This window comes from Dipodomys ordii, unplaced genomic scaffold, assembly GCF_000151885.1.
Source record: "Dipodomys ordii isolate 6190 unplaced genomic scaffold, Dord_2.0 Scaffold20, whole genome shotgun sequence".
Taxonomy (NCBI): Eukaryota; Metazoa; Chordata; class Mammalia; order Rodentia; family Heteromyidae; genus Dipodomys; species Dipodomys ordii.
In genome coordinates this window covers 3,106,473-3,130,559 of record NW_012267236.1, presented here as the reverse complement: position 1 = coordinate 3,130,559, position 24,087 = coordinate 3,106,473, and the positions used below count along the sequence as shown (strand labels likewise).

Here is a 24,087-nt window from a genome sequence, read left to right as displayed (position 1 = left end):
GAATTCCTATAATCCTATCTTTTGGAGAAAACCTCTACATTGGAAACTTATTCACTGTCATCTATGGAGATGATGATTGTCACCTTTCAGGGCTGTTGTATTCCAGATACCTTAATATTTTTCTCTAGACCTCTCCTGTCACTGGCTATACTGTTAGTATTATCTGTACCTTTGGTCCTCAGCTCCACCCAGACCTGAGCTCCTTCCTGCCCTGGAATTCCCTCCCTACAGCTGGCCACTCCCTCTCTCCACCCAGACCCACCTGTGCAAGCACTTACCTTACTTCCCCCAGACCGACCAGCAACATGGATGGGGGCAGACTCCATATACTCCTTCCTGGGAGATATGGCCCCCGGTGATAAACCTTATAATAATGTTTCTTCTGTGCTGCCTGCCTCCTCTTGGTCCCCGGGGAGGATCCTGAAGGATCCTTTCATGTGCCTTTAATTAATTAATTAGTTTGTGTTATCAGAGGCTTGAATTCAGGGCCTCTTGCACATTCAGCTTCTTTGTTTGGCTGGAGCTCTTTTTTTGTTTGTTTGTTTGTTTGTTTTCAATTGTGGAGCCTGAACTCTAGGCCTGGGCACTGTCCCTCAGCTCTTCAGCTCAAGGCTAGCGCTCTACCACTTGAGCCACAGTACCACTTCGGGCTTTTTCTGCTTATGTGGCGCTGAGGAATCGAACCCAAGGCCTCATGCATGCAAGGCAAGCATTCTACCACTGAGCCACCTTCCCAGCCCTGGAGCTTTACTTTTTTGTTGCTTTTTGTTTGTTTGTTTATTTATTCAATAATCAGATCTAGAGCCTCATACATGTTAAGCAAGTACTCTACCAGAAAGCCACATTTCCAGCCCCCTGGAGCTCTACTATTTAAGTTACACTTCCAGCCCAACTTTTTGGTACTTATTTTAGAGAATGGAGTCGTTCAGTCTTTTCTGCCGGGGCTGTCATTGAAACACAATTCCCCAGATCTAGCCTCCTTGAGTAGGCATGAGCCACCAGCCCTTGGGGCTTTTTATGTGGTTATAATCAAACACATTCAGGTTGCATGTAATGTAACTTAAATTCAACATTATGCTTTTTTCTTTAAGCTTATCTGTCTCCATGTTGATTTGACTTTCTTTTCTGCTACTAAATAGCCATTAAGAAGGGCTGTTTAGCCAGGTGCCGATGGGCAGGAAAGTCCGTGAGACTCTTATCTCCAATACACCACCAGAAAACCAGAAGTGGTTCTATGGCTCAAGTGGTAGAGCTCTCGCCTTGAGCTGAAGAGCTTGAGGACAGCACCCAGGCCCAAATTTCAAGCCTCATGGCCAAAAAAAAAAAAAAAAGGTTATTGCAGTTGGGCACTGGTGGCTCATGCCTGTAATACTAGCTACTCAGGATGTTAAAACCTGAGGATCACAGTTCAAAGCCAGTTCTGACAGGAAAGTCTCTTCAATTAACCAGCAAAAAATCAGAAGTAGAGTTGTAGCTCGAGTGGCAGAGCTTTCGCCTTGAACAAAACACCTCAAAGATAGTACCCAGGCCCTGAGCTCAAGCCACAGTACCAGCACACACACACACACACACACACACACACACACACTCACACACACACATGAAATATCTCTTTCGGTGGGACACTTGGGAGGCTGAGATCTAAAGATTGAGGTTTGAAACCAGCCACTGTGAAACTCTTATGTGCAATTGATTTGCAAAGAGTCAAAAGCAGAGGTGTGGCTGGGGTAGTAAATGTACTGGTCTCCCTTGGAAAAGCCAAGCAAGAATGTTTGGCTGTCTCAAGAGAGAATCTTTCATCCTCTGCCAGAATTGGGTATCAGTCACACTTTCTGTTTCTCTTCTAAGGGATAGACTTGCTGGACTCATGGTTTCACTGTGTAAGTTGGGTCTTACTGATGGCTGCCTCTTTTGAGGCAGCTTATGAATGAGAACAGAGTTTGTGTGTGAAAACAGTAACATGAGCAGGTGCTATTTGGAGGAAGCAAACCTTTTCCTCCTGTTTAGTTTGTGTTTAGTTCTGTACATCATTGTCCATTTCAAATATCCATCATGTTCATTCTCCAACACATATCTCTTAATGCCATTAATACTGTACCCAATAGTGACATATGCCCTACTCAGGAGTCAGAGATGAAAGGAATCTCTGTCTAAGCCGTTGTTCTCAAGACCCTGTCTCAGCTAATAAAAGCTGGGTATAGTAGTTCATGCCTAGAATTCCAGATACAGGAGAAGTATAAAGAGGAGGATCATGATCCAGGGGAATACACACAAGACTCAACCTGAAATCATAAATGGGGCATGCATCAAGTGGTAGAATACCTTCTTGAAAACAAGCACCACACCTTGAGTTCAAACCCAAGTACCGCTACTTTCCCCCAGTGCAGTGGAAATCGATACAAATTAAAGTAACTTTTATATCGTGTTTCCCTAATATAATTATTCTGTTCATCTTTCTTTAAACTCAGGCTATATAGTTTTTAACTGTCCATCATGGGAGCTTTCTTTTATGAAATTAAATAATTCTGAGGTTTTCTTTTCACTTCTTGGCTTTTTTTTAAACTTAGCTAGAATATCCTTGGGAATCACGATACTGCTCTGTAGGGTCATTAATGACTCCTAACACAGAATTAGGTTTCTGGAATTATGCTGCTGTTTCTTTGACTTCTCTTTGCTTGCACACCTTCACAAAGAAGACTGTTGGGGCCTGCTGTCTAGGCCGCCAGCCCTTTGATATTTTTCTCAATTGCCTTGCTCTGTCGTGGAGGCTGTGACAGACCATGTGACCCGGAAGTACAATGTCTGCGATTTTATCAGAACTTCCTAGTTATGGAGATCATCCTGGCTTCCATTTAAGTTTTCTAAATTTGACAGGTCTTGGACATTTGAAGAGTTTTTTGGTCATTCAGTCCACTTGACAACTGGTTGGCTGTCGTATGTTCCGAAACAAGATTCCAAAACCTTGCAGGGTAAACATGGAAAGCTTATCGTTCTAGGAGGTCTTCTTATGTGAAGAATCATTTACCAGCATTCAGCATGAACCTTTGTAAAATCTACAGATACTCAAATTGAAGACTTTTATCCCATGTTCATCTTTAGATAGATGACAACTGAGCACCCTTTTTGAAAATATGTACAAAAGCCATCTTTATCCCTAAATAACTATTTGCTCATCAGTCACTTAGCTGTGTTTGTACCAGGCGCCAAAGAAATCCAGAAACTTGTTGAAGCAACAACAACAACAATGTAAAATGCTTCTAATGGCAAAGAGAGTGCTTATGCTGAACAATAATTATTTTCAGAAAACCTTTTTCTCATGTTATAGTCTGCAAAGGACTTTCATTTGACTGTTTCATTGGGTGCTCTGCTCCCAGCAGTCAGCCCTGTAAGACAGTATGAAAACTGATTCTCAGAGAGTCAATGGACATATCCAAGACCACAGGTAACAAATGGCAGAAGCTGATCTTTTATCTGTGACTCCAGCATTTTCTCTTGTGTAATATGAGTGTGACACTCTCACACAAATGAGAACATTAGAGACCAAAACAACTATAACAAAGACAATAAGGTCAAGAAAAGATTCTAAAAGGGAGAAACTTCAGTGGGTTGGAATGATCCAGTAGTTGTAAGCAGAGAGAATTATGACCCGGGAATTCTGAAGTTTTAGATGGCAGGCCCTACCCCATAGGCAACTGCAGCTGAGATTTTTTTTTTCTAGAAGACAAAATGTTCCTTTGGAAAGAAAGGTGAGGTTAGAAGCCTGTAATTTGGTGGCCCTCGTGGACAGATTCTGTGAGCTCATCCTTGGCTTTTTATGGCCGCTGTATTCAGCCTTGGCCGGTCTCCAGATGCTCAAAGCAGTGATGTTTCTAGGTAGACTTTTGCCAGCAGCTCTGCTACTACATATTTCAATTCATCAGAGCTGACAGCAGGGCCTGAGATCCTAGATTTGCTACACCTCCAGTGCAATGAGGTGCTTTTACCATGCTCGCCTGCTCAGCATCTGCCTCTCATTTTCCCATGCTTGCTTTCTGTCAAATACATTCTCCATCATCTTTCATGTAAAAGGAGGCACTGAAGTCATAGTCCAGGTGTAATGGGCACTAATCCTGGGTGTTCACTATGACACGAAGGTACTAGAATAAGATCCTTTATTCTTACCTCAAATATACTCACTCAGCAAAGTCTGTGTTGCTGACTAAAGGGATTAATTGAGATTCGATGATCTCAGAGACACAAATCTCATATTGTTTTATGTGGCTCACAGATCCATCTCTTGAAAGTATGGGAACTAATAATGCATGTGAAATGTTACTTTGGGACATATTCTAGGCCACTCCCAGGAAATGATGGGTAAGGCCTAAGGAGACACTTCCCTGGGAGTACTAAGGGGTTAACACTGCACCTGAAGGCCTCTGACCCCAGTAGGTCCCGTCCCTCTGAGGAGATCTTCAAGGCAGTCCGATAGATCTGCAGGTTGTTAGAAAGGGAAATCTAAAAAAAAAAAAATGCTGACACAGATGAATTGCATCTCAAGGCAATGAAAACTAGCAAGGTGGGATTGCTAACCATCTGGGAGACATCTCTGTGTTATTGTGGAAGAATGGAAAGTTGCCAGAGGCTCTGGGGAGGTTAATGTTCTCATTTTTCTTGAAAGAGGAAAAAAGGTGGAATTGGGGAAATCTTGACCCATGGCCTTTATATTGATCTTGTCAAAGAATTGTAGAACATGTGACTCCAACAATGATGTGGAAGCATTTTTTTAAAAGAAAGGATGATCTCAGAATCTGTCAGGGATCTGTAAGGACAAATGGCGCCAGACTGTCCTGACTGTCCTTGTTCAGATAGGGTTATTAAGGATGGGTGGTCCAGCAAATCCTGTGAGCATGAGCAGCAGATCTGGTTTTAAGCAGGACATTTCTCTGTGGATCACAGTCATCATTTTGGATGAGGTGATCGTATAAGGAGAAGGTTGTATAAATCTTGAATTGATTCACAAAGTCTGACCTTACAAACCTCTAGCACCTATTTTATTCTGGGAGGTTCAAGTAATTCCTTGAATGGAAATTATCAAGTCATTATTTCCTCTGCACTCCCTTGGTGAACAGTTGGACTTTGGAATCTACTATTCTACCAACATGGTAAGTTTTCTGTGAGATACAACACTGAGGCGTTCTGAACTCATTGTAGAAATGCACCAGAAGAATGTGGGCAATAAAAGTGTTCTATATAAACTGGGTGCTGGTAGCTCACTACTGTAATCCTAACTACTCAGAAGGCTGAGGATTGTGGTTCAAAGCCAGCTTGTGCAGCAAAGTCGATGAAACTCTCTAATTAACCACCAGAAAACCAGAAGTGGAGCTATGGCTCGAAGTGGTAGAGTGCTAACCTTGAGCAAAATAGTCTCAAGGACAACACCTAAGCCCCAAATTCAAGCCCTATGACTCACAAAAGAAAAAAAAATGTTGTATAAGTTTAAATAAGGATATAAGACTGTATCTTAAAGTCCAGTATAGAACTCTATTTTCCATGGAAAATATGCATTGTATATTTACATAATCGTCTCTGATCTCTGTTGAAGGCCTGAGGTGACCATGATTGGTGGGGGTTAGGTAGAAACCAAGTTGTTTCCTGCCAAGTTGTTCTCCTGTGATGGGAGACTTTGCCAAGGGTTCGAAATTAGAACTGCAGGGACGAGGCCTTTTACTCTTGCTACCACTAGAGCCTGCACACGTTTTTGTTTTTACTTTATGGAAGAAGAGTGGGAACTTTTGGATGCTTTTAAAGTCCATAAGCTGTAGCCATTGATCAGAGTTGTATTTTATAAGCTAGATAATGGGTTCCAAACATCAAGGCTTAGGAAAAACAAGTCGAAACATTACAATACAACCCGGTGAGAGTAAATGGAAGTCATAGGAATGAAAGAAGTGGGGAACACAGGAGATATTTGGGAGGTAGATTGCTACTTTTCTGTAATAAGTTGAATGTAAGGAGAGAGAAGGAACATAGAAGGGCTGATTCCCCATTTCTGATTTGGGCTTTTGAGCGGAAAGGGGTGTAACTGTGTCAGTGTGGTACAGAGTATGGAGAAAGGGCAAGGGAGGGATGAGCTTGGTAGTACAGACTCACAGTATCGGACAACAGGGACCTCCTGTGGGCTGACCTACCTGGATGCATGTGTTTGCACCTTAGGAGTGACTTCTGGACTGATACACAGTGCTGTTTGTTTCACTCCATGTATATCTACCAGGGTGTGGTGGTTCTCCCATCCTTCTTTATATGAATTCCTTCCTGAAGTTTTGCTCTGTGGTTGTTTTCCCCCAGCTTTCCCACAGAGCATGGCATCAGGAAGGTCATGTTCTAAACACTTGTAGATGATTGGCCCGGTAAGATCTGGTGATTTTTGTCTATAATAGGTAAAGAGTAGACATACCAGGCATGCTTCATCATTCATCATGGTAGGAGCCTAAGGAATAGAAGTTTTATGAGTATCTCATAAATGGTCATTTTCAGGGCCTGCTCACTTACTTTAGAGAAAAATGTAGTCTTTGAAAGTAGGAGCTTAGACATTATATTCTATAGTCCTGTAAATCACCTGTTTCTCATGCCTGAATGACAAGGGAACAATCCGTACATTTCAGAACTTGATAACATTTTTGAAATCCAACCAGATAGTAGACCTGGCATTTTCCCATTGCTGTCTGGAATCTCCATGTCTAGTGTCTCGGCTCATTCTCTTCCATTATTTACTTTGGCTCCAGAGCTTGGCTTCTTCTTCCAAGTTGTTTGCTTTCCATGTTTACAAAATATAGATGCCTACAACCAAAGACCGGGTGGACAACCAGCCAGGCTACAAGTGCTATTTTTGTCATCCTGGCCTAGGATCAGTTAACCATAATTACTGTTGTTTTATGAGAGCAGCAGAATAACAAGGCAGTGCTAGTTCCTTGCCTCTTCTAATATGCACATGGAATGCACAAATGGGTGCATGCATAGCTACCCTCTGTCATGTTTTACCATAACCCTGTTGCTGGGTTCCATTGGAAGCCAGAGAGGATAATTTTAATAAAATGCAGTGAAAAGTGAATAAACTCCATGTGCTTATTGAGAAGAGACAAGGAGCTGGGTCTGTTAGATATTCTGTAGCTATTTCCATTAGTCTTGTTACTAAATTTATTATTTTATTCATTATTTATCATTATTCATTGTTGTCTTATTATTTATTTGTTTGGCTTATAGAAATGTATTGAAGTGATGGCATGTTTATAATTTTCTGTGCCAGAATATCCAGTCGGCCAGCTGTCTTTCAGTATGTGGACTTCAATCTTGCTGCTGATTTACAGACCCTTCCTTTCATGTTTTCAACACCACAGTTCTTCACTTACAGTTCTCCAACGGAATTCTCTTATGTAGTCCTGGCTGCTGACACTTACACTCCTGGCTTCTAAGTAGATAGGACAGCAGGTTTATCCCAACATACTCAACTTCAATGTTAAATTCCCAATCTTGATTTAAAACTGTGTGCACGGCTTATTGTCAGCTAGATGCTTCATGACTCTCTTCAAGGTCTCTATTCTAGACCCAAGAGCAGGGGGTATAGATAAAAATGTGCATCCAACTGGTAGAAACAATTGGGTAGCCAATTCAGAGGCTACCTAAAGGAAAAGGACTTTAGAATAATTCTTTATTATTTTATTTATTATTACTTTTATTTTTATTTTATTATTATTACCATTATAGGTTTACCACTTCTACTTTCCACCCTGAAATGTCAAGCTTCCCCAAACATGTATGTTTGTCCCCTAGATTGTTTTGCTTTTTTTGGCTTTTGATGGTGCTACTGGGACTTGAACTCAGGGCCTCAGATTTGTTTGGCAGGCACTCTTCCACTTGAGTCAAGCCTCCAGCCCTTTTTCACTTTGGTTATTTTTGAGCTAGGGTCTTGCATTTTTGCTGAGATAGCTTAGATCACAATTCTTCTATTTTCACTTCCCATGTAGCTGAGAGACCCAAGGGTGTGCCATCATATCCAGCTCTTGGTTAGTTGACATGCAGTCTTGCTAAACATTTTTCCATGATCCTCCTGATCTCACCACCTCGTGGGTGGGATTCCAGGTGTTTTCCACTGCACTTGGTCATTTAAACTGTAGACTGGATTTTCTCATGGTGTCACTACTGTCTTTGGGTGTTCGTTAGAATCTTTTTCCTCTGCCTGTTAGAGATTGCCTCTACTCTCTCAGGTTGCTTATAGGACTCTCATCCCACGGAACCCCTCAGTTCCCTAAATCTTTGATTCTTTGGAAGTTTTACTTTGCAGGGGGAAGACTAGCTCTCGAGTTACCCTTCTTCCTAAAACAAGCCCTCCATCCTTCCCAAATTGATTCCTGCAGTGGATTTGGTCTGTTTTGCATCACTGTCAGAAAAATGAGCTCAGGCATTGAACCATCATCAGTGGACTCCAGGCACAGCTGCTTTTCCTCCTCAGGGCCAACTGGGAAGTTTAAGCATCTGCTTGGTTCTCTGAAGGTCTACTATTTTATTTCTAACCCAACCTAATGTTATTCGTATTTTCTTTTCCGCCGTCTCTTTCCTTTCCATTACGCAACATGCTCAAGACGTGGATGAGTGCCTGGAGCCAAACGTCTGCACGAACGGTTCTTGCGCCAACCTCGAAGGATCCTACATGTGCTCATGCCACCGGGGTTACAGCCCAACACCAGACCACAGGCGCTGTCAAGGTAAATGCGGTGATCACACCACCATGTAAGGACAGAGAGACTGGAGATGGGTACTAGTGGCTCGATCCTGTATTCCTACCTGTTTGGTAGGCTGAGAATAGGAAGATTGCAGTTGGAGACCAACCGGGGTAAAAAAGTTCATGAGACCCCTCCCCAACCCGTAGCTGGGCACAGTAGCACATATCTGTCATCCCAAGCTATGTAGAAGGCTGAGATGGGGAGGATTTTGGTGTCAGCCTAATCCCAGCAGAAAAGTTCACGAGATTTCATCTCTGAAGAGGGAAGCTTGTGTGCCATATCACACGCCTGTGATACCAACAACAATGGGAAGCCTAACCCAGGCAGATTGGGGTGCCAGAATAGGAAGTGAGACCCTGTCTGAAAAAATAATCAGCAAGCCTGGGTGCTGGTGGCACCCTAACTACTCAGGAGGTTGAAATCTGAGGACTGTGGTTTGAAGCCAGCCTAGGCAGATGGAGACTCTTATTTCCAATTAACCACCTAGAGGTCAGAAGTGGAGCTGTGGCTCAAGTGATGGAGTACTAGCCCTGAGTATAATGCTTAAGGGACAATCCCTCTGTACATTACCTTGATAATAAAATTAAATTAAAAAATAAGCTAAGGGACAGTGTCAGGCCCTGAGTTTAAGCCCCAGTACTAAAGCACATGTGTACGTGCAAACACACACACACACACACATACACTCACAAATTTAATTAATTAATTAATTAACCAGCAAAAGACAAGGCTGGAGATGTGGCTCACATGGCCAAACATTTCCCTATAGTGCAGAGCTCTGAGTTCATACCTCAGAACTGTCAAAAGAAAGAAAGAAAGAGAAGGAAAGAAAGAAGCAGACACTCATTGGAAGATTTAGTACATGCAGGGATGTGAAAATGAAATCTCTCACAATCTTATTTGAAAATAACTATCTCCTGGATACTATATGTAAAAATGCACAATTTTCACCAATTTCTTGCCAGTTATATATTACAAGCATTTTGTAGCCCACTAATAACTCTTCAAGCTTTATTTTTTTTGTCTTTTTCTTTTTTGGTACTGGGGATTGAACCCAGGACGTTGCACTTGCTAGGCAAGTGCTTTGCCACTGAGCTACATCCCAGCCCTTCAAGCTTTATTTTTAAATACAATGTGTTGCCACACTGTGGTTTACTTGCTATTCTTTATGAGTAAGCATAGTTTTCCAACATCTCATTATTCTATGGAAAATGTTTTAACAGACAATTTCTCTATTCATAAAAGTAAAATTATTGGCCATAATGTTTTGAATTTTTTATTATTTAAATTGGGACATCCATTTTTGGGGAGACATCCATTTCTAATACATATTCTTTAAATGCATTTTTTGTATTTAAATCTTTTAATGCATAATTAATCTTTTAATGTATTTTCTTTAAATCCTAAAAGTTTTAATATTAATTTATATGCTTATTTCACTTAGTAGATCTCTAGATCTTAAGAGTTATCAAATGCTTATTTCACATGGGTTTATTAACCATTTAGTGTGTTTCTTCTTTTGTAAATTTATCAGTTTTTTAACTCTTTAGATCTGTATATGACCTCTATCTGTGATACTTACGTAAGTTTTCCCACATGTTCATATGTCATTTATACCTTTCTTTGTGGTACCTTGTTGTAATTTGTTGATGGTGTCCCTAATGTTTCTTTCTAATTATTTTTAATGTTCTACTTCTTTCTTATGATCAAATAATTGGTTGCTTTCTCTTTGCTAAATATGCTAAAAAGCATATTTAAATTTTCCTTCTTTCCTAAATCCATGTTGCAGTATAAGTGGAGGAGTTAAGGAGATAACCCCCATGGTAGCAGAAAAGTAATAAATGAGCATCCTGGTGTTCTGTAAGAGTGGGCACCTCCCACTGTGAGTAAGGAATTCAATGGTACCTACACGCACCTGCTGCTTTTATTCATGAAAGATGCCTGCTTCGAGGAGAATACCTGCACTATCATGTTTTCTACAATATCTCTGTTTTCTTCTAGTTCTTTCTCTCTAGGCACATATCTGCAGCTTTCCTCCTAATTCCTTAAGCACTCATCTCAGACCAAAACCCATAACTCTAGTCCAATCATGAGGAAGACAGACAGAAACAGCTCAGGGCAAAGAGTCTACAGAATTATGGGCTCCTCTTCTTAAGTCATAAAAAGTAGAGGAAGGCCAACTGGGCAAACAGGACAGCTAGATGATTCAGTCCAGTAGAACCCTGGACTGGATCTTAGAGCAGAAGGAGGACATGATTGGAAAAACCCATGAAGTCACCGGGTGCCAATGGCTCATGCCTACTATAATCCTCGCTGCTTAGGAGGATAAGAGCTGAGGAGCGAAGCCAGTCTTGGGCAGCAAAGTTCATATCTCTAGTTATCTCTAGACTCTTAGCTCAAGTTCACCACCAAAAACTATAAGTAGAGCTGTGGGACAAGTGGTAGAGTTCTAGGGTTGAGCACTAAAGCTCAGGGACAGCACCCAAGCCTTGAGTTGAAGTCCCAGGACTGGCACCAAAAACAAACAAACAAACAAAATTCATGAAGTCTGAGTAAGTCCAGAGGTTTAACTTGGGGGGAAAGCTGGGACCAGGGGATTTAGCTCAGCTGCGGAGGACACATCCCACCACTATACAGAACCAAACACCAGATCTTAGCTCTCCCACCTGGAAGCTGTTCATGCTTAGAAAGTCAGCTTACTCCCCTGAGCTCCACGGCGCTCATCTGCGGATGGAACTACAATGGTCCCTACCAGGGTCAGCGTGGGGACTGTGGAAGATGATGGGGCGGGGTGGGGGTGGTGAGGTAGTGAGAGGAGAATGGGCTACCATGAGGGCAGAGTGTGACACATGATAGCAGCGTGGCTGTGACATTAGGAGTGTGAATGAAGTCTGGTTACCACCAAGAAGTACATTCTGCTTGTGTGCATCTGGCAAAGGGTCCCAGGGGTATTGCAGTTTAAACTTGGTCTTGAAACGCTGAACACAAAAGCAGAAAGACTTTGCATGCAGAACACACAACACATGACAAGACTTGGAGGTAGGAAAGGATTGTTGTCTTCCATAGATGAAAGGAAGAAAGGGAGGGAGTAGAGAACATGGATGGATTCTCCTATTCTCCTAGTTCGTTCTTTCTTCCTTTCTTCCTTTCTTTTGGCTTGAACTCTGGGCCTGGGCGCTGTCCCTGAGCTCTTCAGCTCAAGGCTAGCGCTCTACCACTTGAGCCACAGTGCCACTTCTGGTTTTCTGTTGCTTAATTGGAGATAAGCATCTCATGGACTTTCCTACCCAGGCTGGCTTTAAAACATGAACCTCAAATCTCAGCCTGGTGAGTAGCTAGGATTACAGGTGTGAGCCACTGGCGCCTGGCTGGATTCTCTGATTTCTAATGGTGTCTCCCATTACAGTGAGGGATAAGAGGACATGGCTTTGGAATCCTATCTATAGACTAAATACTTGCTTAATTCCCCTATCTAATTCCACCTTTCCATATTAATAACATCTTCTTTAAATTTTTCATCATCCCTTCTCAAACCACAGTCCATGGTTGTCAAACTTAATCCAGATCATAAATTGGTCACTTTTCCAGTATCATATCGACTCTGCTGGTCTAACCTTGGTAGTCCTTAACATAAACTTTGCCTTCACCTCATTAATCGTACTAGTGACTTTTTTCAAACTGTAAACATATTATTTACAGTATTTACTCATTATGGCTTCTTTCTCTTAAAATGATTTTTATCTGCACATCTTTACCATTGTATGTTCTCAATTTATAAATACCTAGAGATAGGCTGTTTTATCTCTGAGCTCTAAATTTGCTTCCAGTCACACAGAGAGTTGAATGTTTTTTATTTGTCCTTTGGCACAAAAAGGAAAGAAGACATTTGTCCTGCTTGCCTTGAATATTTTTGTTTAGAAAACTTTCCAATTCCTCCCAAAGAAGAATTCTGTCCCTTATTAGAAAAGAAAAATACTGGGCTTGGAATATGGCTTAGTGGTAGAATGCTTGCCTAGCATGCATGAAGCCCTGAGTTTGATTCCTCAGTACCATATAAACAGAAAAATCCAGAAGGGGTACTGTGGCTCAAGTGGTAGAGTGCTAGACTTGAACAAAAATGCTCAGGGACAGTGCCCAGGCCCTGTGTTCAAGCCCCCAGGACTGGAAAAAGAAAGAAAGAAAAGAAAAATACTTTGTAGCTTTAGAATTGAGCTTCTTCTCTATACCTCTGTGGTCATTTTGAAGACACAGAGATCACCTTATTGCTCAGAAATCCAGTGGTACCCAGGTCATTCCCAGGGTGAGTGTCATTAATCATAAATGACTCCTGACAGGCTCCCCGCAGGCATGAGTCACTAGGTATGGTGCCTGATCTGTGCGGACAGTACTTGGATGGTGCAGTCTTGCTGGAGACATCTGCACGTGGGAATATTTAACACGTCGTCTTTCATGGGAAGGACAGAGGGGATCCAGAGTCAGATCTTCTGTGAGATTCAAACAGCTACAAGAGCTGTGCTTGCCCTCAAATTTGTGAACTGACACCTTGAGCACATCTTAGGATATGTTAAAAATATAATGGGAGCGAATCTCTGTTAACAACACTTTTCAAACCTAATAATAATAGTTTTACAATATCAGAAAGGTGTGAAATGTTTGGTAAGATGAAATTTCACTTAATTATTGTATTTATCTATGGACAACCAGTAATTGTTTGTGAGTAAAAGAGACAATAACACATTCAATGCTTCTAGTTCACTAAGTGAATGTTGTGAAAAGATGTAAGGAAAATAAGAAGGAACAGTTGTGCTCCAGTTACATTAATAGTTTGTGCAAGCTATTTTGGGAAACTCAGAATAATTTGATGTGTTGCTTTTCTCAAGATGAAATTCAAAAGATTAATACCTCATTTGAGGTTAAGAAATACAACTTGGCTCCAAAAATAGATAATTGTCAGTAATACTTGAGGGAAAAGGCTGGAGAGTAGATGAATTTTCCTGGCAAAAAGAAGTTTTTAGATGCATGTTAAATAAGATATTTTTAGAAGAAAACAACAGTTGTACATTGATCTTGAGGAAATAGTTTCTTTAAAACATTACTCATTTTATTTATTATTCCATTTGGATTTCTTTTCTGTGAGCATGGGCCCAGTGTGTTTTACGTCTTTTCCTGTGATCGTCCCGTGTGCTTGTAATGCAGAACACTCCTATCATATTTTAATGACAAACTCTTATAAATTAGCTAGCTAGCCCTCGGATCATGCTAAAATCGCTTCTGCCCACACCAGGCAAATCACAGTTCTCTAATAAGGACAGAACATGCCAGTCCTGGGACTTCAACTCAAGGCTTGGGTGCTGTCCCTGAGCAATTATTTGGAAAAGTAACTATAGCTGGGTATTGGTGACTCACGCCTGTGATCCAAACTACTCTGGAGGCTGGGACTTGAGGATTGTGGTTTGAGGCCAGTCCAGGAAGGAAAATCTGTGAGACTCTTATCTTCAGTTAAACACCAAAAAAAAGGCAGGAAGTGGAGCTGTGGCTCAAGTGGTAGAGCACTAGCTCTATGCCCAGGCCCAGAGTTCAAGCCCCATGACTGACTAGAAAAAAAAAAGTAACTGTAATGTTACCAGAAGTGTTCAAGTTCAGTGAAGACCTTTTTTTTAAAAAAAAAACTTAGCCTTCTTCCTCTGTACTTGTATCACATCCCCGCCATTGTTCTTGGTTGTGTTTGTTACGCTGTGAAGAAGCTTCATGTTATCCACTGCAGCTCACTAATATCCTAGTTCAACTTCTAAAGAAAGTAGAAATGTCTCTACTTCCTTTTTTGACTTGCCTATACATTGGGATTCTTTTTTTTTTCTTTTTTGCCAGTCTTGAGGCTTGAACTCAGGGCCTGACCATTATCCTTGAGTTTTTTAGCTCAAGGCTAACACTATACCACTTGACTAACAGCTCAACTTCTGGCTTTTTGTGATTAATTGGAGATAAGAGTCTCATGGACTTTACTGCAATCCTCCGTCCTCAGCCTCCTGCGTAGCTAGGATTACAGGTGTGAGCCACTGGCACCTGGCATGTTTTTTAAAATCTTGATACTTTTTGCCTTTTATGTATCTCTGCAGGTCTACAGAGACTTCCTGGAAGCCATTGTTTTATGCTTCAGGTTCTGTTTTCATAGCGTGTTTCTATCCAAAGTCTGAAGGAGAAAAGGCTTCCCTTCTTGGTGTTATGTCAGAAGTAGTTTTTACTTAGAAGTTTATTGCTTATTTGAAATTATTTCTTTTCTACATCTAACCAAACTGTGGTTGGCCCAAGCTACACTGACATATCTGACAATTGATAGTTTCAAAAGAAGCACTATGATTTCTGTGACAGTAATCCCAGAATGCACTGCAGATAGCATATTCAATTTAAGAGTCTCTTTCTCAAAACAGCTGACCTTATTTGTGTTAACAGATATTGATGAATGCCAGCAAGGGAACCTCTGCATGAATGGGCAATGCAAGAACACAGATGGCTCCTTCCGCTGCACCTGTGGCCAGGGCTACCAGCTGTCGGCAGCTGAAGACCAGTGTGAAGGTAGGAGTGTGGTTGTGTGAGCTACTGAGATTTCATTCTAAGGTACTTAGTCTGAAAATTGGTAGATTCCATAAGATGAGTGTGCTAGTTCCATCCTACTTAAATAATGTATTACAGTGCCAGAAAACCAATGAATTAAGCAAAAGCAAGGCAAATCAGTAACAGAAAATGAAAGTGAAATTTGAAAACTACGGCACTGGATTCTGTATGTAATTCTTTACTACAGAAAGTAATTTCCACTTACATGTTTAAATTCATTTAACGGTTTTATCGACTGACACTCCTGCAAATACAAAGTCATTATATTGGGTTGGAGATTATGCCGTGGAATGTTCATGATTTTATTTTTGTGTTTACTTAGCTTTAACTTTTTTATTTTGCCTTTTTGTTGGATGCTCTGAAGATGGCTTTTCAGTGAGATTGAAATAGTGTCTCCTTTGCCTTTAGAGATAGTTTGCTGAAATGTGTCATGTTATTTTAGCTTAATAGTGAAAACTCTGGAGTTCTAGGATAGACTTTTTAATCTAAGTTTATTAAGTAATTGTACAAGGAGGCTACAATTCTGTAAGTCAGGTTATGAGACAATGCGTTTTGATCAATGTTACCCTTCCATTGTTTTCTCCCTATTTCCCCCCTTCACCCCAACCTGTAAGTTACGTAGTTCAACTTTGGGATTGACTTTTTGAAAACATTTTTCAATGAATTTCAGAGAGAAATACTTCCCTTCCCATCTGTTACAGACACAAGTGTCCAGTGTTCTTGAAAAGAAAATGTCATGGAACCAAATCATAATCATATCTGTTTGTAAATTTCAAATGTTTAAATGAGCAGAAATACTATCCCAGGGTATCACTGTAAGGGGCAGAATAGGAGCTAATCATGAAAGCATCCTTACTGAGCCTTCCTCCTTTTCCTTTTCTAGAGCACAGACTTTTTCTCATACCAGATCTGGAAGTGGAAAATGATAAAACACACAGGCACATGTAATACATGCAGTGATAATGCCAGTGTGTGCACAGACAGATCAAGCACACTGCTCTAGATTTGAATCCCCGCCAACATTTTTACCTTTATTTTATTTCTCCTGATCTCATGTACCTCAGTATTTACAAATGATTACTACTTTGTCTAGGAAAATGCAAATTAATGGATAAGTGATCTACCTCTAATATTAACAGGCTATAATGGTCACAGCCTTCTCTTTCAAAAAGTCAGAACCACTCACGAGTACTAGACTGGGTGTGCTGGTCTATGCTTATAATACCAGTTATTTGGGAGGCAGAGATAGGAGGATTTTGTTTTGTGGCAGGATGGATGGAGAGGAAATACAATCATAGTACTCAATATTCAAATGTGAAAATGGAATTATGAAATCTTAGGAACTGAATAGGAATAAAGAGGAGGAGACTGAAGGAAGGGCTGACACAGATCAAGACTGTATACATAAGTGGACATGTTAAAGTCAAACCCTTTTAAAAAAAAATGAAACTCCAAAAACAAAAGGACTAGGGATGTTGTTCAAGTTGTAGAATATATAGTGTAAGATCTTAAATTTAATTCCCAGTATCCCCCCTGCAAAAAAAAAAAGCAGCAACACCATATTAGGTACCAAATGCAGTGATACTGAAACTGTGACCAGAGAAGAGGAGAGTGGGCACTAATTCAGGTCCCTGTGTGGGCTTACAGAATCAAACAATTAGTAAGTAGGTGTTCAGAATTGGTAGTGTCCCTCAGCAGACAATATGAATTGAATGCCTCCTTGTGAAACATTGGGTTATCTAAGGAGTAATAAATTATATTATTGTAGGCATTAATTCCTGCCCTCAAAAAATCCAATCATCAAGGTACAATCATTGAATTTATATAGTATGTTTTTGCCACCTATATGTATGCATGATACATACCATGTAAATCTGAACTCAGAGTGATGTGAAGGAAACAGATGAGGGGATTGAGTGGGGAGCATTGAAGAAAAGTGACTAGTGGTGATAAGGAATAGCCAATGGAAAGAGAAGGGGAAAGACCACCAGCTTGGACCAGAAGATCGTTGTTGTTAGAACAGGGAGAATGAATGGGAATGAATGGCTGAATACAGAAGACCATTCACAAGGAGACCAACTGGTAAAATTGGTAAAGGAAATGAAGACAAATGCTGTAATACTTTGGGTCAAGCACTGGCAAACCTTTTCTGAGAAGGGCCAGATAGTGATTGGATATGTATTATGTTTTCCAATAAAACTTTATAATAATCAACAATGGACTAGATTTGACCAATGAGCAATATTTTTCTGACTCATGCTTTAGACTACTACAGGACTATGTGCTTTTATATCCAGAGCGCTGTAGTTGATCTATTTTGAAAAACACAAGAAGCTGGAATGAGAGTCACAGATTATAGCAATGTACTTGCTACTCCTGAGAGTTAATAGCAGAAGCAATGTATATGGATTCCTAATTCGTAGTTTTTTTTTTTTCAATGCTGTTGCTGGGATTGAACTCAGGACCTCACACTGTCTTTTAGCTTTTTCACTCAAGGCTAGTACTCTACCACTTGAGTAACAGCTCCACTTGTGGCTTTTTTTTTTGTCGGTCGTGAGGCTTGAACTCTGGGCCTGGGCGTTGTCCCTCAGCTCTTCAGCTCAAGGCGAGAGCTCTACCACTTGAGCTACAGCGCCACTTCCGGTTTTCTGGTGGTTTATTGGAGATAGGAGTCTCGCAGTCTCTCCTGCCTGAGCTGGCTTTGAACCGCGATCCTCAGATCTCAGCCTCCTGAGTAGCTAGGATTACAGGCGTGAGCCACCAGCGCCCGGCTCACTTGTGGCTTTTTACTGGTTAATTGGAAGTAAGAGTCATAGACTTTCCTACCTAGGTTGGCTTTGATGGGAGATCCTCAGATCTCAGCTTCCTTAGTAACTAACACTATAGACCGAACCATCAGTGCTTGGCTCATTGGATGAAATTTTAAGTTCATCTTTACTACTGGGGAGTTACCTTCACATTGAGGTCAGTTTAAGCTACATAGTAAAAGCTCTTGTTTAATTTCCATGTACATCAGAGAGATTATAGACACCCTCCTTCATGCAGCTGACTGAGTATACCCTCTCCGTGCTCTATTGTTGCAGATATTGATGAATGCCAGTACCGGCACCTGTGCACTCACGGGCAATGCAGGAACACAGAAGGTTCCTTCCAGTGCGTGTGTGACCAGGGCTACAGAGCGTCAGTGCTCGGAGACCACTGTGAAGGTGAGAACTGCGCCTGGCTTCAGAACCACAGAGTGACAGGATTTGAAAGCAACCGGAGTTGCTTTTCAGTCCATCATTTCAACCTTTAACCCCAGAGTTGAAGATGGCGGATCCCTGCAAAGTATTTTTCCCGGGGCCACATAACTAAGACCAAAGAAGGGAACAGAATCCAGATATTCTTTGCACTGCTTGGATCTGCCTTTTAGAAGGGAGGCACCAAAGGGGCTGAAGAACCAGTTTCCCTGTACCAGTTACCCATCATTTATTTGGGGTGAAGTTCTGTAGTATGACACTTCATATATGTAGAAGAATGTTTCCAATAAGTAAACACAACTTCATTTTCCTGACAACTGGATGCTTTAGGCTTTGTTTATTCATTTTCGGGCAATACCAGACCAAATGACAACAAAAAAATAAAACCCAAAACTCAGAGAAGGTGCTCTACCACTTGAGATGTATCTCCAGCCTGACTTTTTCTCACAGACTCTCTTGCCTGGGCTAGCTTCAAACAGTGATCCTTTAGATTTCTGACTCCTGGGTAACTAGGATTGCAGATGTGAGCCACTGGTGCCCAACACCTAGAAGATTTTGAAGAACTGTTTTGTGTGTGTGTTCCTCTGAGGCACCCTCCCCGCAGCTGCACAGCAATATTGTACAGTTATTAACCACGTCTTAACTTTAAACTCTCAACATATGGGTAGATGCTAATGACACAACTCATGTACTGGCATGCTGAGGTAAAGGGTCAGTTGGTGTGGAGCCCGTCATGGAAACAACTGTTAGAAGAGAGTAGAGGAAGGTATATGCTGAGGTGCTGAAAATCTACACTGACCCTCGGATGACTCTTCTACACCGATTCTCAATCAAGTCAAGACGGGGTCACAAGGCCACTGCTGGTGACTGTCAAGGCTCCGTGCATGATAGTGAATGCCACCGAGGATGTTTTCCCTTTAATACTTAGAAGTGAGGAAGTTGGGGACCAGCAAAGGGGACAAGAGGAGGAACTGCTTGGAAGGTAGATAGAGATCTTGCAAAAATGGTTAGACTAAACTTGACACTAACCATGTATACCATTTAAAAACCTATACAGTCATTTATAAATACTTAAGGTAGTGCTGCTTTTCTTGCATTCCGTCACCCCATAGATATGGGGAAATGGATGGCAATAAAATCACTTGATAGTAGTAGTGTTGGAGTTGGCCTGTCTCTTGTAACAAATATATGACCCTTTATTAAAGCTCATGGCTACAAGACACATATCTTCAGGTCAGTGTTGCTTGCTTGCTGAAAGCCAGGTTCTGATGGTCTCGATGTGTTTTGAATTGAGATTTTTAAAAAGGATATAAAGCTGGTGATCAAGTAGCCCCTTCCTACTTGGTTATCTCCATTTCCTAAGGGGCAAAGAAAGAAAGATGCATCTCAGATCTGATCTACTATGCACCCAGAAGCTTGGTTATGGAGTTACTAGAATTAATATACAACTTCTCCACTGCTGGTGGGAATGTGAAGTGATGCAGCCTCTTTAGAAAACATATGAACATAGGTGTGTTGTATGCACTATCCATGTAGAGAATTTCATGAGGTAAATGACAGCATATGTTTACACGAAGACAAAAACATATGAGTATTTGTAAAGTCAGTATCATAGCCAAAGTGGAACAGCCCACATTGCTCATGGAAAAACAAAGTGTTAAATCATTGTGGTATATCCAAACCATGAAACATTATGCAGACACCAAGTGGAGTGAACCATAATGGTGCACAGATAGTGAATCTTAGAAATGTGATGTCGAGATAACGATGCATAACACAAGAGATATAGCTAAGATGATGTAGGGGTCTCTAACCTTAGCCATGACAGTGGTCACAAGAATGTGTGTTCAAATGCTAAAGCTCTTTGAATATAGCTCAAAGTAAATACACTTCTTGGATGGAGACTGTAATTCAGTGAAGTTGGGAAAACTCATGAACAGAAAGGCATTGAGTTGATTTATTTGATATAGTCACATCAGTTTGTATTTGAGGGTACCAGCACTCAGACCATTTTAAATCATATTAATGTGTTTTTGTGGTAGTGGAAGGAAGGGTAAGATGTTCCCCTAGTCCTCTGTCTGTCCTGTGACTAGTACAGTAGTGAGTTCACTGGGTGGATGGGAGTCAGTGAGGAATCTTTAATCCAACATCATGTGAACCAGACAGCAAGGAGGATAAACAGACCACAACCGTGTCCGTGTTCACGTCTTCCTGGAAGTTCTCACGGATTTTAGCAGCCATCATAATTATTTGCAAGAAATGTTGTAGCCTGCCAAAGTCTGAGAAGACAGAGCAAGTTTTGTTCTTTGTCTTTCTTCGGGGCTAATTATCGAAATTCTGCACAGACACACAGCCCATGGAAGGGGGGACTCATGGAGTGTGTTAGAATTAATGAGTTCTGACTAGGGGACAATGCGGTAATAAGCAGCCCCTGGGAAAAACTTGCCTGGTGAGTGGGCCATCATTAATTGTGTCCAGTGCTCATTCTTCCGTACAGAAACCACTTTTAGTTACACACAGGCTCTGTAATATAGTCACTGAAAACAAACCCATATGACACTGTTAGGGACAGCCACTGGATGACTTCAACTTAATTTGGGGCCATGTTGGATTCCTTTTCTCCAGGCATCCCTCTATCTCTCTCTATTCTGTTCTGTTGCCAAGACTTTAAGTCCATTCCTACTGTTTACAGGAAGCCGTTTGTTTTAATCTTTGTATCTTTTCTCTCAATTCCTGTGACCTCTAAAATCAGTACCAGTTTTTGGTCAAGTAATTATCATTTCTGTCAGCTCTTATGTGAATTTCTTCTGAACTTACAATGCAATTTGACATTTTATGTGTTTATTTTTATTAATACAATTTATTTTCTTAAAGAAACATTTCTTTTTCACGATGAAGACCTTGCCAAGCACTTTTTAAATGTTTTTTTTTCCAATTAATTGGATTTGATGTTTGACACTTCAGTGTAGTATTTGGGAAGCTGAGTTGGGAGGAATTCAAAGCCCATCTCGGCTTCCATAGCAAGTGAGAACCTATGTCAACAAAACAAATAAAACTTCTGTGCATTATTTAAATCTATGGTCCTGTCAGAATGCTTTGTTTCCTTCTATTTTATTTTTCTTTTATCTTTATGTAGTTACACAGAGGAGTTTCCATTTAACAAAGCAGTTTATGAATATAATATATCTTGATCAATGTCACCCCGTTCAACATTCTCACCCATCCATCACCTACGCACCCAATCCCTCGCTTTTAATTTTGTAGGATAGACATTGGGTTCCTGACTGCATTCTCCTGAATGAAGTGCAGCATGTTTTATTTTGAGGAAAATTCTAAAACTAACAAGCTCTGTCCTCTATTGAAAATGATATATTATGAATGATACAAGAAAATGAACATTTAAGGGATTTTGGGGGGGTGTAATGATAAGAAAGCAATGTCTAATCTTTGTTTTATAGTTTAATTTGTAAAAAAATATTTGAATTGGTTTGTAGATATCAACGAATGCTTGGAGGATAAGAGTGTTTGCCAGGGTGGGGACTGCATTAATACTCCAGGGTCCTATGACTGCACCTGCCCAGCTGGCTTCCAGATAAACGACAATAGACAATGTCAAGGTACTGCTCTCCCACTCTTTTGCTTTCTCAGACATTACTGATGTCATTCTTCAATTATCTATGCTGCTATATATATGTGTGTGTGAATACATGCATATATATTTGGAAGTACTAGGGTTTGAACTCAGGGCTTATGTTTGCTAGGTAGGTGTTCTACCACTTGAGCCCCATGCTCCTAGTCCTTTCTTTTGCTTTATTTTTGAGGTAGGATTGTTTGGGATTTTGTTTGTTGCCTTGGTTGTTTGGTTTGTTTTTGCCCAGAGATGGCTTTGGACAACAACTCTCTTACCTAAGCACTTCTGTATCTGACTTAATGGTGATGGAATCTCAGTGTGCCCAGGCTTATGTTAAACCATCATCCTCCTGATCTCTGCCTCTCAAGTAACCCATTTTGTATTATTAAGGTAGGACTAGGGCATGGCTCAAGTGATAAAGCACCTGCCTGGCTAGTGTGAGACCCTGAGTCCAAACACCAGGACTGCCCTTCCCTCCCCCAAAAAAGAAAGAAAGAAAACAAAAAAAGGAAAAAAAGGAAGGAAGGAAGGAAGGGAAAGGAGGGAGGAAGGAAAAGGAGGAAGGAAGAACAAGGGTAATAATACTCTGAAGTATCTTTCTTAAGTCTGCATCAGGTATAGGAAGGTTTTGCTTGAACAGAAACATGTTAATCAAGCTCATGCCTGTCAGAACCCTGGCCTGGCTTTGTATGGTTCTAATAAAATTACCTGTACTAGATTGTTCTTTTCATGGGCCAACCTTGGACTGGATTATAAATTATCTTTCTAGCTTTCTATGGCCTAGCCTTTATGGATGAATTTCATTTTGCCCCAAAAGTAATATTGGCCTTCTTCCGAATCCCTGTTCTTATCCAGTACCCACAATTCCTTTAGCGCTTCCTAACATGCTTTACCAGTAATTTAAATAAAATTAGAGAGACAAGATTATATATTTCTTCCATGTGCTACCAGCATTTATTCTCCAAAACAGCAGTACAAGTGTGCCTCAAACTACTATTAAATAAAAGATTGTTTGAGATATTCTTTATACATTTCTATTGAACACAAATAGCTTTTTAAAGATAATGAATTGCCATAAAATATACCTGCTCTTGTGTGTCCTGGATTATCATGTCTTAGAAGAAGATGAGCTTATTATATAAGATGGATATTAAAATAATGTATCACTATCTATGTCTGTACATCACAGAGATGTGAATGATGTGGACCCAGGAATTGCAGAACAATACAACCTAGGTCCTAAGCGGGCCATTCACAATAACTTAACTGAATACCTACTATGTGCTGAGTACTATTGGTACTTCTTTTAATTCTTGCAGCAGTTTAAGAGGTACCTTTTTCTGCATTCATTTTGTCCTGAGTAACTGCTCAAAAAAGTTAATCAGCAAGTTCTTCTTTAATAAAGAGTAGAGAGGGGCTGGGAAGGTGGCTCAGTGGTAGAGCTCTTGCTTTGCATGCTCAAGGCCCTGGGTTCGATTCCTCAGCACCACATAAGCAAAAAGAAAAAAGCCGGAAGTGGCACTGTGGCTCAAGTGGTAGAGCGCTAGCCTTGAGCTGAAGAGCTGAGGGACAGCGCCCAGGCCCGGCTTTCGGCCCCACGACCGGACCCAAAAAAAATAAAATAAAATAAAATAAAGAGTAGAGAGGAAATTTTATTTTCTCACTGATCTCAAGATTAAATGTTCTATAAGAGAAATTGATATATATTTCCTTGCATATACAATGAGAGATATTAATATCTAGATACATTGATATGTTTCTTTGCTACCAAAATGCAGTGAGTTTAAAATTTTCAACTTTCCCAGTATAGAAATGAAATGTGCTTTAATTTTAGGCAGTAGAAAAGAAA

The 24,087-nt window shown here is 40.6% G+C and overlaps 1 protein-coding gene across 2 annotated transcripts in view; it reads left to right on the top strand.

Annotated features, from left to right (window-relative positions):
* Positions 1–24,087, top strand: part of Ltbp1 (latent transforming growth factor beta binding protein 1) — a 228,864-nt gene that overhangs the window by 127,563 nt on the left and 77,214 nt on the right. For both annotated transcript variants that reach the window (XM_013013664.1, XM_013013663.1), the window contains exons 16-19: positions 8,616–8,738; positions 15,207–15,329; positions 18,452–18,574; positions 22,102–22,224. In XM_013013664.1, coding sequence (XP_012869118.1) covers positions 8,616–8,738; positions 15,207–15,329; positions 18,452–18,574; positions 22,102–22,224 — 492 coding nt within the window. The remainder of the gene's footprint in view (positions 1–8,615; positions 8,739–15,206; positions 15,330–18,451; positions 18,575–22,101; positions 22,225–24,087) is intronic.